The 17612-nt window shown below is 40.3% G+C and overlaps 1 protein-coding gene across 2 annotated transcripts in view; it reads left to right on the forward strand.

Moving 5' to 3' along the window:
- RTN1 (reticulon 1) overlaps positions 1 to 17612 on the forward strand; it is a 242343-nt gene that overhangs the window by 220760 nt on the left and 3971 nt on the right. For both annotated transcript variants that reach the window (XM_043920790.1, XM_043920791.1), the window contains 5 exons: positions 6958 to 7165; positions 9734 to 9872; positions 11308 to 11377; positions 11885 to 11931; positions 12017 to 12075. In XM_043920790.1, the coding sequence (XP_043776725.1) occupies positions 6958 to 7165; positions 9734 to 9872; positions 11308 to 11377; positions 11885 to 11931; positions 12017 to 12075 (523 nt within the window). The remainder of the gene's footprint in view (positions 1 to 6957; positions 7166 to 9733; positions 9873 to 11307; positions 11378 to 11884; positions 11932 to 12016; positions 12076 to 17612) is intronic.

The following is a 17612-nucleotide window of genomic DNA, read 5'->3' on the forward strand; positions in this document are numbered from 1 at the left end:
AAAGGCTACATGTGATCATTTGCTGCAGTTACAGAACTGCTTATTTTTTTTTCTTACTTGGGCTCTAAGGAAACTTTATTCAAATACTGATTTTTCTGGACAAGGTACCATAAAGCTTCCTACACAAGTTTACATAACTCTAAGCAAAATTAAAATGTGAAAAATTGGCATTTATACAGCAACTTTGGAACACAAAAATTCTCTTCTGTGATCACACTTCATCACTTCCTACCCTTCCCACTGAATCTTCAAAACTTCAGACTGTTTGCTGGCTTTCCTGCCACACACAGCCCTTGCTGCTCTCCCAGCCCATCAGTTCCCAAAGATCTTCACTGCTCGTCATTCCCAGCCTGAGCTAAAGGTGGTTCATTTCACTTCTGTCCTCTTGGATCTTTGACTCCTCTAACCATGCCCCTGTGCCAGCTCACAAATCTGGGCCAGCCCCACCATCCACAGATCAGAGCGCTCAACCTCTAAGCCTGTTGACTGGATCCATAGAGATCCTTGACTCTAACCAAACCCTCTTGCTTCCTGGAAGTCCTTTATTAATTTGTTTTTGAGTCCTGACTGTATTTGTCTAGATCAGTTCTGTCCAATAGAAATATAATGTGAGCCACATGTGTAATTAAAAATTTTCTAGTAGTCACATTAAAAAACAAAAAGGAACAGGAAAAATCAACAAAAAGGAACAGGAAAAATCAATTTTGATAATATACTGTATTTAATCCAGCATACCTAGAGTATAAACCTTTCAACAACAAAAGATCACTATAAAAAGGATTAATGAGATATTTTTTATGTCTTTTTTTATACTGTCTGAAATCTGGCATGTAGTTTTCACTTGCAATGTATTTTAATTGAGACTAGCCACATTTCAAGTATTCAGTAACTACTATGGCTCATCACTGCTGTATTGAACAGTACAGGTCTGGACCTCTCCCAATCTCTTCAAGCCTTGCTTCTATCCTTCTCAGTCTCGAGAGGACCTCAGGACTCATTTTCCAGAGAAGTGTTGAGTAAATCCACCTTGAGCCACTTGATGATGTTCTCTTTCCTCCTCAGTTATATATCTGTAGCTATGCCCATCCTTTAACAAAATCTTCCTCCATCTTTATCCAGCCCTTCATGCTTCTTCCTTCTTTGAGAAGAAAATGCTGTGACAGATCCCATCCTTTCCCTGCCTTTTCTTTTACTTCGTTCAAACAAATATCTCCTCTTTCCAGGATCCATCTCTCCCCTTTCCACTAACATTCCCAAGTTTACTTAACCTTGAAATTTGCTTATTGCTGCTTCCTGAACTACCATTCTCTTTACCATCTTCTTTACTAATTTGAACTTCCCTCCACTCACTCAACCCTTTGTGATAGAGCTTCCATCCTCACTCTGTGCCAGTTATGGGTGACTTCCTAGTCTCCAAAACCAGGGGTCCTTTCTCGTTTCCTTCATTGCGTCTATAACATCCCACACTGTAGCCTACCCCTTTCTTCTGGAAGTTTCCTTCTTCTTGACTGCCATAACCAACACTCTTGAGGGACCCTTTCTAATACCTAGACAGGACTTCTTTTTTTTAGTTAATATATTTATTTTAATTGGAGGCTATTTACTTTACAATATTGTAGTGGTTCTTGCCATACATTGGCATGGATCAGCCATGGGTGCACATGTGTACCCCATCCTGAATTCCCTCCCACCTCCCTCCCCATCCCATCCCTCAAGGTCGTCCCCGTGCACCGGCCCTGAGCACCCTACACAGGGCTTCTTTTACAGCTTTATCCAATCCTTTGAGTAAAGCATGAATTATGGGTCATCCTCTATTGTATCCCTTAGTCTCTCCTCTCTTGGAGGTTTCCTCTCCTCTCATGGCTTGAATCGTCATTTCCACTCAGAATACACCCAAATGTAAATATTCAGCCTTCTTATCTAAGAGGGACTTCCCTGGTGGCTCAGACGGCAAACCGTCTGCCCACAACGTGGGAGAACCAGGTTCGAGCCCTGGGTCGGGGAGATCCCCTGGGGAAGAAAATGGCAACCCATTCCAGTACTCTTGCCTGGAAAATCCCACGGATGGAGGAGCCTGGCAGACTACAGTCCATGGGGTCCCAAAGAGTTGGACACAACTGAGCAACTTCACTTTCTTTCTTCTTTCTTATCTAAATGTCAGCCCAGAACTTCCATTTGTCTGCTCTGCATATCCATCTGAATATCACATGGATATTAATGTCCATTTTAGCTCAGGGTTACTGTGACAAATCTGTAAAAAGAAATCATTTTATTTCCAAGCCTCTAAAAAATTACTGTGTTGTGTGTAATTGTCAGCGTCATCTCATTTGTGATCCCTGTCCCATCTCTGCCCCAGGCTGTGTCAAAATGCCCTGCTTGATGTCATCACAGCAGAACCTGGATATATAAAAACAAGTGTCAGCTTTTTGCTAAACCAGTTTCCCCTAAGATTTCCTATTTTTGTCACTGATACTAATCATTCTATCACCCAGCTTTGAAATGTTGCTTTGCCCCTTAATTAGTTCTTCCTCCTTTCTCCCACAGCTAATTAGTCACCATGCTTGTCAACTAATCCTTCATATTTCCTTTTATTCACCCCATCTCCTTAACAAACTGTTCACTACATTCCCAAACCATCCCCCATCCTCTTTCATCAGTCCCAGTACTGTCCCTTTCTTGAACTCAGCTTTTGCCACTGCTGACAACACAGGATATATTGCCACTGATGCAGCATTTTTAAAAAATGAATGTTCAGTCTTCCCAGCTAGATCTTAAGTTCCTTAAAAGCAGGAACAGAATGTTATGATCTCTTCATGCCTACGCTTACTAAATAACAGATGACCAGTAACTGTGTACTGTTGACAATGACTTTATTTCCCTTAAAGAGAAAAATCACTATAAATATCTAGTTCTGGAAGCAGATTTAAATGTAATCAAGTGGTCCCAAATTAATTGAGCATACTTTGGGGGACAGTTAACTTCCAACCACATAACAGAACAGAGGCAACTGTTCAGAAAAACGCATCAAACTTAGGGTTTGATCTTGCTTCTCCTATTAACTAGTTAGTATGTTGTTGTTGTTGTTTAGTTACTAAGTCGTGTCCTACTCTTTGTGACTCAGTGGACTGTAATCTGCCAGATCCCTCTATCCATGGGATTTCCCAGGCAAGAATACTGGAGTGGGTTGCTATTTCCTTCCCCAGGGGATCTTCCCCACTCAGGAATCAAACCTGAGTCTCCTGTATCAGCAGGCAGACTCTACTGCTGAGACACCAGGGAAGCCCCAGCTAGTCAGTATATGAGTTTCTTCAGTTCCCTCACCGATTATATGCCTGTATAATGGAGTTTATCATGAGGTTTAAATGAAGTAATATGTGAAAGTGCTTTGAATATTTCAGAATCTGTGTAAATAGAGAATTATGTCACAAAGTACCCAGAATCAACCTCCCATTGATGTTTTAAGATAAACTTTCGTTAACCTCCCAGTTAGAAACCTCCAGCAATTTTAAAAGTTGGTTGAAGGACCTGTTGTATAATTACCCTACACCAAACTAATGTTATTTCATGCTAAGTCACCTCAGTAGTGTCCGACTCTGCGACCCTATGGACTGTAGCCTGCTGGGCTCCTCTGTCCATGGGATTCTCCAAACAAGAATACTGAAATAGGCTGCCATTTTTTCCTCCAGGGGGTCTTCCCCACTCAGGGATCGAACCGGGTCTCTTATGTCTCCTACATTGGATTCTTTATCCATAGCACCACCTGGGAAGCCCGGTTGCTTAGTTAACAGTTAGTGTTCTCTGCCATGGCTGCTTCTAGTAGGTCCCTACCCGGTGCCTGCCATTCTCAGGCTGTTTGAACAGGGGCCCAGAGATTTGGAAGGCTTTTCTAGAGGCCACCATCATTTTTAACAGGTGTTATGCAATTCGTTAAATGGAAATTCACTTGAAAAAGCAAATTCTATCTCCTCTTTGCCCGAAAACTACCTGCAGGGTCCCCAGTGCCCCTTTACATCATCTCAGGGGTGGGTAAGCCTACCACCCCTAGCACTGTGTGCTCCCATAGCACAGATCATGCTGTCTTATGTGTTTGCCTCTAAATATGTCTGTCATGGAGATCGGTGGGCATCATAAAACAGAAGATTACAATTTATTTATTTCCATGTGGGTTTTCTTTTTTAAAACAGTTTATTTATTTTGATACCCCTGCACCTAGCACAAAGCATGGCACTTAGTACTTGCTCAATAAATACTGAATAAATGAACAAACGTGGAAGCAGTAACACTGCTGGTAATGGTGATGTTTTAGTCTCCTTTTTGGTCTCCTTCCCCTTTCCTGAACTTAGCAGGTAAACAATAGGAGGCTCCTAGCTCCCTGGGAGCTACACTTAGACTCCTAGGCTTATCTCAGTTTGTTGTCTCCCGAGCCACTCAAACAGGGGGAGCTGGGCTTCTTTGGAGATTTCTTTCTTCTCCCATTTTTGTCATCTACCCTCAGGAGCACAGGGGTTTCTTGTGTCATATCTTCAAAAAGATCTTTATTCTCTGCCCAAAAAGGATTATTATTTTGGTACTCTGTGCTCAACAACTCTTCTGAAGTGAAAATCATTTAGTGAACTCATTCAAATTTTTTGTTAATGACATATCCCCTTCTAGGTCTTTGCATTAAAAAAAAAAAAAAGACAACAAATACTTTGAAGATTAAAAGGATTACTCCAAATAAATGAATTTCTAATAGTGAAATGTCAATGTCAATATGACTGGGGCTGGGGATTGGGGCTAGGGAAAGAGAGAGACTCTGGAGCAGCAGTACTTACACTTTGTCCAAGAAACTGATTTGTAGAACCAGCACCACTCAAACTAGAGGGGAAAAAAAATCTTTGTTTCACCCCAAAACATGCTTGTGATCTCTCCTTCCTACACTGCAGAAGTGTTCTAGGAGGAAGGGAACATATTTTTGCCCTAACAAAATGGCTGACTATTGTAATCTTTGTGAGTTAATGTGACTGGTAGACCAAGCAGTGGTGAGTGGGGAATAGATAGCGGTGAGTGACAGATCAGTTCAGAAGTAAATTCTCTCTCCAGCTTCAGACTACTGGAGTATCCTCAGCCTGTTATAAAAGATCCCCCCTCCCACTTTAAGCCTTTGATCTGATATACTCTCCATCCAGCCTGAGTTAGTCTGGTTCAAGGGTTAATACTTCGCAACATTCCTTGTATCCTCTCCACAGCGTGGGGTTGTCACTAGGTTATGTGACCTTTCCAATATTGTCTCTCAGCTAGTATGATGGGAGCAGTTCTCTGCTTTCTTCAATCTAGTCACCTTTGTTTTCTGTTGAGCTGATGACTACTGCCTTAAACCAGGTGCCTGCACTTAGGCTGCACATGAAGCTGGTAGTGTGAGCAACGGCCACTTTCATTTGGTGGTAAGATGGGAATTTCATGTCTTATTTTCTTTTTCTGAGAATTTGTGTAATATTCTATAAAAACCATTTTTTGTGACAACATGGATAGACCTTGAGGGCCTAATGCTAAAAGAGATAAGTCACACAAAGAAAGACAAACCCTGTAGGATCTCACTTACATGTGGAATCTGAAGAAGCTGAATTCATAGAAACAGAATAGAGTGGTGGTTACTGGAGTTGGGGGGGAGGGGAGTTAGGGAGATGTTGCTCAAAGGGCATAAACCTGCAACTAGTAGATAAGTCTGATGGATCTAAGGCACAGCAAAGTAAATATAGTCAACAATACTGTATTACATACTTCAAAGATGCTGGATCTTACATGTTCTTACCAGAAAAAAGAAATAACTATCCTTTACTATAGTAAAGGCTTCCCTATCCTTCACTATGTCTCAGAGTTTGCTCAGATTCATGTTCATTGAGTCGATGCCATCCAACCATCTCATCCTCTGTTGCCCGCTTCTCCTGCCTTCAGGCTATACTGCAATATATAAATATATCCAGTCAACATATTGTACACCTTAAACTCACACAATGTTATGTCAATTGTATCTCCAAAAAAAAAAAAAAAAGTATGTTACTTGCCTAATTGGAGAACAAATTTGCATACATTCTTGAGCAAGTCTTCTATGCTTCTTTCATAATCTAGTGACTGGAATATTCCAAATATTTCCATTTTGCGTCATATTTGAAGCACCGTGGCTTTATTCTTTTGAATTAATTTTTTGTTTCTAAGTTGAAAGAGAGAAATAACTGAATGATAGGTACCTGAAATTTATATTCCAGGTTTTTAAGTCACAAGAATATAAGCAAACAAATCATACGATACAAAACAGTTTAACCCAAATGTCAGCTCCAGGGATTCTTGAGATAGCTACTAACTACTAATGTTTGGTTTTACTCATTTTAGAGTAAATAGACCATATCTCTATTCAGAAGCCTTTGGCATTGCCTGGGGTCTCCCAGACCAGCTGACATGCTTCTGAGGCTCCACTTCTATTTTCATGGTTAGTGCAGTCCCTTCTCAGCAGCAGGGACATGTGTATGAGTGACGTGCTCATCTCGGGGCCACTATTGAGACATTGAGTTGTAAGCAGGGCATCAAGATGCATGCCATCAATGCCATCCAAAGGAAGAGAACAGGTACTTCAGAGTCCTCTGAATTTTCAGTCTTGTTTCAGAGGCACATAACTGACGCCCACGCTTGTAACCCACTGAGATTTGCTCACGGAGATACTGACACTGGAGGTTCAACAGCCTTTTCTTATCTGTGAATTTACTAATTGACCTCAGGGATGGTAAAGATGCTTCCAAAGCAAAACGGGAGGATGGTAAGTGCCCTAGGCGTAGTGCTACGTGCGCTCACCTATGTTTAGGAGCCCAAGAGCTGGTGAGAACCTGTAGCGACCGTGGCTTTGTGGGACGAGCCGCGGCAGCTCCCTGAAGGCCCTGCCAATGTTGAGTGCTCTGTGTGACCATGTGTGTCTCCTCCCCACAGCTATTGACCTGCTGTACTGGAGGGACATCAAGCAGACGGGGATAGTGTTTGGGAGCTGCCTGTTGCTGCTCTTCTCCCTGACCCAGTTCAGCGTTGTGAGCGTCGTGGCCTACCTGGCCCTCGCCGCGCTCTCAGCCACCATCAGCTTCCGCATCTACAAGTCGGTTTTACAAGCTGTGCAGAAGACCGACGAGGGTCACCCTTTCAAGTGAGTGCCCGACCGACCAGCCCGTGCCCCGCCTCTAGCCAGCCCTTGTCCCGCCTCTCACGTGGCTCTTTCCTCTACCTCTATTTCACCGTCTTTGCACTTTGGGTCCTGCTTCTTTTGACCTTTAACAGGCCTCTTAGAGTCTCCTTTAACACTGTCATTTAATACCAAATATTCCTGTTAAATTTCTAAAGCAGACTCATCCCTAGTCTAATGCCTACTGCTTTATTGAGCTTTTAAAACTTTAATCACTTCTAATTAGATGTTAAATATTTATCTTTAATATACATTTCTGTAATTTAGATAATATAAATTCTTGTGGGTGAATTTATGAAATGTGAAAACTTTTAATTTATATTTGATATTACTTTTGTATTTAATTACTTCTCATAGTAATCATAATTCATTTATATGCAAACTGTGTTTTATGATTTAAAGTGTTTCAACAATTATTCTCCCAACTCTGTGATGAAGGCAGATCATTATAATCCCTTTTCACAGATGGAAAAACAGAGGTTCTAAGAAGTAAAGTGACTTGCTCAAAAGTAAATAGCACAGAGCCAGGACCAGGGTGTTTGGATTTTTTGTTTGTTTGTTTGTTTGGATTTTTATTTCTGTGCTCTTCCCAGAAGTTTAATGTCAAAGGGCCAAATTCTGTGGGATGTGAAGTTCATCCCTCAGAATCTGTAGAGTATTATGTACTCACAATCAAATAGTATTATGTACCCTCTTCTGTATTTTAATACAGGGGAAACCTGACTCAAATGAGCACTGAGGAGGAGGGTTTCTTTAAGGCAGTGTATTAAGAGGATATATGAAATGTGGCAGAGGGAGATACTAGCACTGCCAGCTGCATGCTCCCCAGCCCCACCCCAGCTTACTCCAGATTCCAGCTTGTAAGCCTTGGGTGTTTTAGCACTGACTGTCAGAGTCATACCATCACCGCTGCAGGCCCCGCTACAGGTGTCCCCACCTGCTATAACGGGGATGTTTCTGCATCCTGGATGAGACCTATGGATACTGCTGCATAATGGCTTCTGAGCCAACCTCAGTGATTCCCGGGGGATGCCTCTGAATCCTCCCTGGCTCAGCCTCATCAGCCAGCTTGAATCAAGGTCTCAGGGCACCAGGCTCTTAAAAGAAGGAAAAGATGCCAGGGCCTTGTCGACAAAAGGCAAAATGCCGTGTTTCACACATCACTTCCTAGGCTCTGGTTCCTGCCCTCATTGTCAAACACAATTACAGTTTGATCATCCTCACCCTTGGAATGTATTTGGCCTTCTTCTAATGCAGAGTTAATGGGTCTTCTGGGCTATAACTTGGTTGCCTTCCCAAAGGTGGGAAGAATAGAGAAGTGGCGTGTCATCTTACCAGGGTGAATACTATGCCTGCTTCAGTGACCCTCGCCTGTGACCAGTATCCACACCATTAGAGTCCTGTCCTGCTCCAGCCTTTACCCTTAGCCATACAAGAGAGGTTGGCTTCTGCCGCGTTTTTGGATCCAGGACTGTCAAGTTACACTGGGGACTTACCTCTCACTTGTCTTATTTCTTCTGTAACTACCCAGTTGTAGGACCAAGAGTCAAACTGTAATTAGCTCAACTACTTTATCTTCCATTAGGAGACACATTTAAAACCTAAACATTCCTTTGGCTTAATTGTTTCTATCAATAAAAGGAATATCTGACTCAGAGTACATTTTGAATCCAAACATATCAGCTAGACAAATCTGCTTTTCTGATTATTTTTCTAAAAAGCCAAACATAAAAATTCTCAATCCTCAGAGTTAGGTGAGCACTGTTAGAACTCTAGAAGTAGACAACATGGCAGGGAAAAGGAAGGAGAAAGAGGATGGGTCTCGTTGGCAGCGGAGGAGGGGGGGCAGGGAGCACAGCGGGTATGGTCAAAACAGGAGGATCAATCGATTGATTTTTATAAATTTGTAGAGCCTGGTTTTTCTACCCAAGAGTTCAAATTAACCCTTTGAACAAATGGAAAATGCAGTTACTAAAAATACCACTCTTACTAGAACCAGTGAGCATTTTAATATGTCCCAGGTCACTTGTGTTTTCAGAGCTCTCTAGAATAAAACCTAAAAGTCCTTTCCAGAATTTAAATACGAAATCTTAGAGATTTGATGAGAAATAATAATTGGCAGCTAAGATTTTGAGATATCTCAATTTAAAAAGACAATTCATCTTCATGCAGCCAAGAAGAAATAAGAACTTTTCACAATTGCCCAGTGAACCAGATATACAGAGAATTCAGCAAGTGAACTGATTTGGGACTGACTTTTCTCTGCTCCTAGCCAGTTGCTCTGAATTATCAACTCACATTATCATGTTGCCTATGAGAGACAGAAGCAGTCACATTGCCCCCGCTGAGTGCCATGATTCCTGTGTTCCCCAGTGTACTAACTGTGGGTGTGGGTGTGGTGCCCTGCAGCCTTCTGACTGGCATAAATTCTTCAGGATGACCTGACTGTGGTCCTCAGAGTTGGAGAAAGGAAACTTAGCTGTTTCAGGATTCCCTCTGATGGAGCTCTCTGTGGGGATGCTCTGTTGACAGGGCCTACTTGGAGCTCGAGATCACCCTGTCTCAGGAGCAGATTCAGAAGTACACGGACTGCCTGCAATTCTACGTGAACAACACGCTCAAAGAACTGAGGAGGCTCTTCCTTGTCCAGGACCTGGTGGATTCCTTAAAAGTATGAGCATTTAAGCCCGTTTCATTTGACAATCTTGAGTTTTGTTTTCCCTAAAGTTACATATAATGTTATAAACTTCCACCTGATGGAGAATAAAATAAGTGCTAATTATATTCTAGAGTCTGAAAATGTCCAGCTGTACAGTACCGTGGAGCTCATCCAGCCTAATGTCATCATTTTACAGATGCTGAAACTATGGTTCAGAGAGGTTAAGACACTTGCCTGAGGTTGCCCAGTGAGTCACTGACAGCTGGGATCAAACCCAGGTTACATGGCTTTTAGTTCTGTACTACTTACAGTACCCCAGGCTGCTTCTTGTTCCCATTTTCAATTCCTCAAATTCCTAAAATTATTTTTAAAATAAACATCTAGTTTAGGGAATTTGAAAAATACACATGCTTTTTCTTAGAAAGAAACGCTGTACTCTGCTAATAATAAGACCTGTGGGCTATGAGAATGAGCCCCGGACGTGTAGAGGAGGGGCACCTGGGTGTTTTTCCTGGTTCCATCATTGAACTCACTGGGCTTCTTGGAACAGGCTGCTAGGACCACCACATGGCCTATACGGAAAACCAAAGTCAATCAGTCATGACTCAACAGGGCCATGAGCAGAGGGGTGGGAGCTCAGGCAAGGATTCTGTCAGTTCTCCATTCTCCTAGAGCACTGGGAGGGATCTGTACCATGGGCTGCTCCTTGATGAGGAAGAAAGAGCAGAAGGAAAGTGAGTGATGAGTTCTTGATGCTCAAGGTGCTTTACTGGAATAACATCTTGGCAAATAATGACTTAAAAAAGAGAGCAGGGAGATTAAAATTACTTACCTTAGAGCTTTTAAGGTAACATGTCTACTTAAATCTGTAATGTGAAAATTGTGGACTAGAATAGGGATCAGCAAATCTTATCTATTATATAAAGGGCCACATGGTAAATATTTTAGGCTTTGTGGGCTACACAGTCTTTCTTGTAGCTACTCAACTTTGTCATTATAGCAGAAAAGCAGTCAAAGACAATACATAAATGAATAACTGTGGCTGTGTGCTGACATTGTTTATGAATACTGAACAGTGAATTTCGTATCGTTTCAACATGTTATACAAAATGTTATTTTTGTTTTAACTTTATTTGACCATGCAAAATTCATTCTTAACTTGTGGGCGTATATGAAAACAGGTCAAGGCCAGTTTGCTGACCCCTGCCCTAGTTTATTATTTCACTGAGTCCCTTAAATCTTACAACAAGGAGATCCACAGGGTTCTGAGACAAGTAAAGACTGGATCCTCTGTCAGTAATTCTATGATGAGCTTTAAATGCTCTTATACTTCCTATTGAAACCATGATGTCGTTTGCCTCAAATTTTAATCTAAACAAATCAATGAAATGAGACTCCTATCTGTCATAATGGGTTTAGAAGCTCTGATCACCATTTCATTTGTTAGTTTGCAGTCCTGATGTGGCTCCTGACTTACGTTGGCGCTCTCTTCAATGGCCTGACCCTGCTGCTCATGGGTAAGGACAGACAAGTGTGTTATGTCTCCCTTCACATATTCTGTGAGCATCTCCCCAGGCTGTTAACTTGCTTGGATGGGTTCCTAGCAACAAATTCCACATTTTCTGAGTGCAGAGCATTTCCCTGACCATCATAGTTCAATTAAAGAGCATAATATATCAATATATTACACAGTAAAATATAAAGTTCTTAAAGTTTTTTCTTTTTCTTCAACCATGACTGGTTTTATCTGGCTTCAAATATATATCTGCTTCAATGGTGTTATGTATAGAAGATCATTTTTATCTTAGGAGGTCATTCTCTCATTCCAGGAATAATGACTTAATATTTGTGAAGGCTTCAGCTGTTTTTTGTTTTCCTTATGAACTAGCCCTGCCATCTTTTAGCTAGAATGCTGGCTACTGCAAATAATGTCATTATATCACATAACTATATAAAAATGTATCTATAAGATTGTTCCTACTGATAACTCTCAATTTTAATACTCTATTTGTTTTTCATCCCAGCTGTGGTTTCAATGTTTACTCTACCTGTAGTGTATGTTAAGCACCAGGTAAGTTCTATGTGATGTCAAACATTCATGTTAAGTTTTGACCTTGTGAACAGTGGATGTGCTCATGATTTCTTCCTCTTTGTAGGCACAGATTGACCAATATCTGGGACTTGTGAGGACTCACATAAATGCTGTTGTGGCAAAGTAAGTTGCAGAGTGCAATTTATAAAAAGGAGAGACTGCCTTAGGCAGGCATTTGACTGGATTAGATAGGAGCAATAAAAGGATAATAAAGTAATAGATTGATTCACTTCTTTGAGTCATATATCTATACCCTTACCAAATATATTATTTCAGAAATAAAAGTATAAATTTTAAAACTTCCAATTAAACAGAACTTTCAGTGGTTTATTTCAGGTATCATGAAATGAATTTTAATAAATGAATGATATTAATGTCTGTCTGGGGACTGCTTATTTCCAAGAATAAGACGGATTGGAGGAAGGAAAGAAGCCTGATTCAGAAAAGTAAAATTAAATTTTAGTAGATTAATCAAAATAAAAGTGCTAGCATTTTCAACTTTTAAATAATAAATATCACTAATTTTTAAGCCATTGAAATTATTTTTAAAACAAAACATTTTTTAATCTTGAGAACTTTTATTACCTTTTAGATTACACCATTTAAACTCAATAAGTGTGTGTGCTTGCTTAGTTTATTAATACCATTGCTTTTTAAACCTGAGTCTTAAATAGACTCTACTTTATGGCTGCTTTATATATTAGGAGATAATGATTCCAGTTATAAAAGTATCTACAGTTAATAGAGTCATTAACTTAGTAGTTTTCCCTAATTCTTAAATTAGTGTTTTTATATGTCTTAATCTAAAATGAAGTTTTTCTGTTGTTATTATTACTTAAGATTTTGTTTTAATCAACAGCTGACCTCAGTTTGACTATAAATACACATCCAAGAAATACTAGAGTTTCTCTCCAGGAATCCCAGAATCATGTGGCTAGACCTAGATGATAGTAAGAATTAAATGGAAGTATTTTAACTAGTCAAAGATACATAGAGCAAAACAAATACGAAAAAAGCAAAAGCGCTTAACGTTCCTCTGCTATTTGATTTGTGTGTCATCAGTTACAGTTCTCTCCTGAAGTTTATAAAGATTTTTGTTTTTATTATGTAGTTTATATTCTTCCTCTTAAATTCATGGTGAATGTGGATCTGTATCAGATATGTAGCACATTTCAAAATGCCTGAAATTATCAGCTTAACACATATGCAATGAATACGTAGTGAAAATCAGCAGATTATAGACAAATATTTACTACTTTGTATTAGGAAATGACAGGGTGGTATCACATGAGACTGGTATTTGCCAAACCTGGGGAACCTGTTAAAAATATGAATTCCCAGATTCTACAACAAACTTATGGAAATAAAACTCCTGGGATAAGGGACCCATAATCTATATTTTAATGAACTTCCTAGGTGACCTTCTGGCAGTTAGAACTGTGTTCAGTAATGACAGCAAAGGACACCGGAATAGGAGCTTGGAAACTGGAAGATAGAAGTTTTAGGCCTCAGCTGTTCAGTACTTAGTTTGAAGATCTTGAACAAATCACATCTCTTAATTTTTTATTGATTAGTTGCTTGCTTCAAAAAAAAAAAAAGACATTATTTTCCAGGCATTTCATTAACAGATACAGAGAGTATAAAGATGAATAAGATGATCCCACCTAGCACAGCTCTTAGCCTATGGGTATGGACAAAACTGTAAAGAAATAACCATAAGACAATATAAGAATGAAAGTAGAATTGTGTAAAATATTAAGGTGGGAGAGATGAGGAAACAACTGTTCTTACCTGGGGGATAATGGAAAGCCACTAAAATAAGGGCCCTCGATAGCTTGGCGGGGTTCTGTTGAGGACTTCTGTCTGTGTCCTCACATGGCAGAAGTAGATGGAAACTCTCTGGGTTCTCTTTTATAGGGCACTAATCCCATCCATGAAGGCTCCATTCTCATGACCTAATCACCTCCCAAAAGTCCCACCTCCTAACACTAATATATTGGGGGTTAGGTTTCAATATATAAATTTGGGGGTGTTGGGTGATAAGGTGCAACAGGACATAAACATTCAGTCTATAACAGCCCTGAAGGATGGTAAACACTCATCAGGTGGATGATGAGGGGAATGACACTGCAAGAAGAAATAACACAGGTAGAGGCAGAAGCATGAAAATGTAGGTCAGGGTCAGGGAGCAGTGAGTCAACCAGTGTGTCTAAAGCTTAAATGAATGAAAAGATGAACTAGAAAGGGCCTAGAAAGAGAAGCTGGGGCCAAGTATCAAATGTTCTAAGGAGTTAGGACTCAACAGGACATAGCCTGCCCTTGATGTTCCTATGCAGGAGATTTGTATTTTGCACAGATTACTATAGCAGTCTAGTGGGAGGAAAATTGGAAAGTGAGAGGTGGTAATTAGCAAGGAGGCTGTTTGAATTCAAACAAAAGTGGTAGGGATATAAGCCTGTTAAAATAGAAGGAAAGGAGAGATGGCAGAAACTAAAATGTACGAACATATGTATACAATATGGTTGGCTAAATTAAAATTAGAAATCAATGATCTGAACAGGAATAGAAAGGAAACTAAGGACAAAAAGAGAAACTAAGTGGGACTTCCCTGGTGGTCCAGTAGCTAAGACTTCATGCTTGCAATGCAGGGGGTCTGGGTTCAATTCCTGGTCAGGGAACTAGATCCCACATGCTGCAGCTAAAGATCCTGTATGCCATAATGAAGATGAAAGATCCTGCATGCCACAACTAAGACCTAGTGCAGCCAAATAAATAAATAGGAATAAATAAAAAAAAGAGAAACTGGATAAGTTATGTAGTTAAACAGCAGTTCTCCAAGAGAATCTGTTTTGTCTGACACTAAATTTTGAAGGATATTTCTTAGTGGAGTCTTACCTCTAAGATTTCGTCAACCTCTGAAATTCTGATTACATGTTAGAATAATTCCACCAAAAGAACTTACGCCATTTTAGTGAAACAGTTAAAAACAGGAACTTTGGAATCAGATAGACTAGCTTGAGTCCATTTCTGGCATTTTTTAGTTATATGAATTCATTATAAATGTTATTTGACTCCCTGAGTTTGTTTCTTTATCTATACATTGATAATGTCTGTAAAGTATTCTTAGTTGGACATAGGGAGCACTCAGTAAATATTCAATGATCATAATCATGATCATCCTACTCCCACTGCTTAGAGATCAGTTCATGGTGAGGGTGGAGGACAGTCCCAGACTAGGCAGGAAACCTTGATGCCCCTCCCACCCCTATACTGAGTGAATGATAACCCTGTCCAGGTCAATTAACCTCCCTGTGTCTCAGTTTTCCAGTTCTAAAATGGGGATGCATGCTTGCTAAGTCGCTTCATTCATGTCCAATTCTTTGCAACCCCATGGACTATATAGCCCACCAGGCTCCTTTGTCCATGGGAATCTCTTGGCAACAATACTGGAGTGGGTTGCCATGCTCTCCTCCAGGGGATCTTCCCCACCCAGGGATCAAACCCGAGTCTCTTACATCTCCTGCATTGGCAAGTGGGTTCTTTACCACTAGTGCCACCTGGGGAGCCCCTAACTGGGGATAATAACACCTAACAACACTTTCTTAGTATTTCATTGAGGTACTTGAAAAGTCTTCCTGGTGTCCTTGAGGAGAAAATGGAGATGTACAGTCCAGATTATAGCACAATTGGTAGAGTTCCAGAATGTTGAAATAGTAGACCCTCTGGATGTTCATTAGTCCACCGAAAATCCATCCAGGGCGAGGTGTAGTACTGTGACACAGGGCTCTGCCCTTGACTCCATGACTTTCCATACCAGTGTTTCACATGACTGTGTGAAGACAAATCAAATATACTCATCAGAGTTCTAGGTGACACATAGCTTGGAGCAAAAGCACATTCAGAAGACAGCAAGCTCAAGATTCAAAATGAATTAAGTGATTTTGAGTAATGTAGAATGCTGAACTGAAGTTAATAAAATGAAATTGAATTGACAGGGAAAACAAAGTCCTATATTTAGATTTTTTTTAAGTCAACTTTTGCAAATATAGAATGAGAAGAGGGGCAGATGTGATAGAGTACAATAGTGTGTGTAAAAAATACCTGGGGGGTGAGTGATAAATAGATTAATTGATCACAGCCAAATATGAGTCAGTAATGTACTGAGGCATATTTTTTTTAATATATGCAAGTTTAGATGTTATTATAGAAGTATATATCAAAATCAAAAGAGGCCACAGTTGTTTCATATCCCATATTGTCATTCTATAGATGTGTTACATTTCAGAGTTGAACATTTTAAGAGCTGCAGTTATATACTAAAGTCATGTCTGAAAGATAACTGGGTATTGAAGTATTGGAAATCTGACAGTCATGTGAGTGACAACCAAACTTTACTGGAGATGATTATTCTGGGAAAAAGATAACTTTAAAAGAACACAATAACTATCCTCATATATTTGGAGGTCTAACATCGTGAAAGAAGCAATCATTCTCTTTTTCTCTTAAGAGCTATGAATGGAAAGGCCAGAAGTTCTGAGATTTGAATGAAACATGAGGGGAAACAGTACCAATTAGAGTTGTTCAACAATGAAGCCATTTGCCCTGTGAAACAGTAAGCTCACTGACACCCATTCAAGTATTCACATAAAAGTTAGTTGGCCACTGTCACAGATGTGGTTTAAAGGACTTCTGCAATGGGAGAAAAGTAGAATTAGTTAACACTTAGTCTACTGTGATATTCTAAAAGCATTTCAAAACTAAACCATATATGTTATACTTTGGAGAAGACCAGACCTAAGGCGTCTCTATTGAAATGTTTCACATTCTATGCTGCGTTACCAGTTTCTGCCTCTTCTGGCTTATTTCCACAATCACAGTCTCTCCAGTCTTTCTGTCCTTGCTGTCTCTATTGCTTCTCCTCCTACCTCACTGCCGTCAGGCCTGCACCCTGAGCACTTAAGTTGCTCTTTGTCAGGGTCCTAGTGACCTTCGTGTTGCTAAATCCTACAGTCGTCACTCGATCTTCAACCTTGTCAACCTCTCAGACACTCTATGATTACTGCCGTCTTTGTTAAGCACTCTTCTTGACCCCAGGCGCTGCTTGACTCAGCTGCTTTCTCTCAGTGTCTTCTCTTGGCTCTTCCTTCTCTGGTTCACCCTTCATCCCTTGTCCTGTGGCCTCAAAGATTATCTCTATGTCAAGGACTCCAAACTATGTGTCTCCACAAGCTTAGGTTTTTAAAAAGTCCACTTTACAAATACAGAATGTGAGAAGGAGGTAGAGATGAGATAGGATACAACAATAGTATGTATAAAAAATACTTGGAGGTTTTCATTGGTTAATTGCTCACAGACAAATATGAGTCAGTTATGTGCTTGAGACATTTTCTTAAAAATCAGTGCATGTCTAGATGTTATTAATAGATGTATGAAGTCCAAATCAAAAGGTTATTGAAAATAAGGTCTATTCATCTGCTTCAGTTCAGTTCAGTCGCTCAGTCATGTCCTACTCTTTGCAACCCCATGGACTGCAGGACACCAGGCTTCCCTGTCCTTCACCAACCCCTGGAGCTTGCCCAAACTCATGTCCATCGAGTCGGTGATGCCATCCAACCATCTCATCCTCTGTCATCCCCTTCTCCCCCTGCCTTCAATCTTTC

Source organism: Cervus elaphus, chromosome 12, assembly GCF_910594005.1.
Source record: "Cervus elaphus chromosome 12, mCerEla1.1, whole genome shotgun sequence".
Classification (NCBI taxonomy): Eukaryota; Metazoa; Chordata; class Mammalia; order Artiodactyla; family Cervidae; genus Cervus; species Cervus elaphus.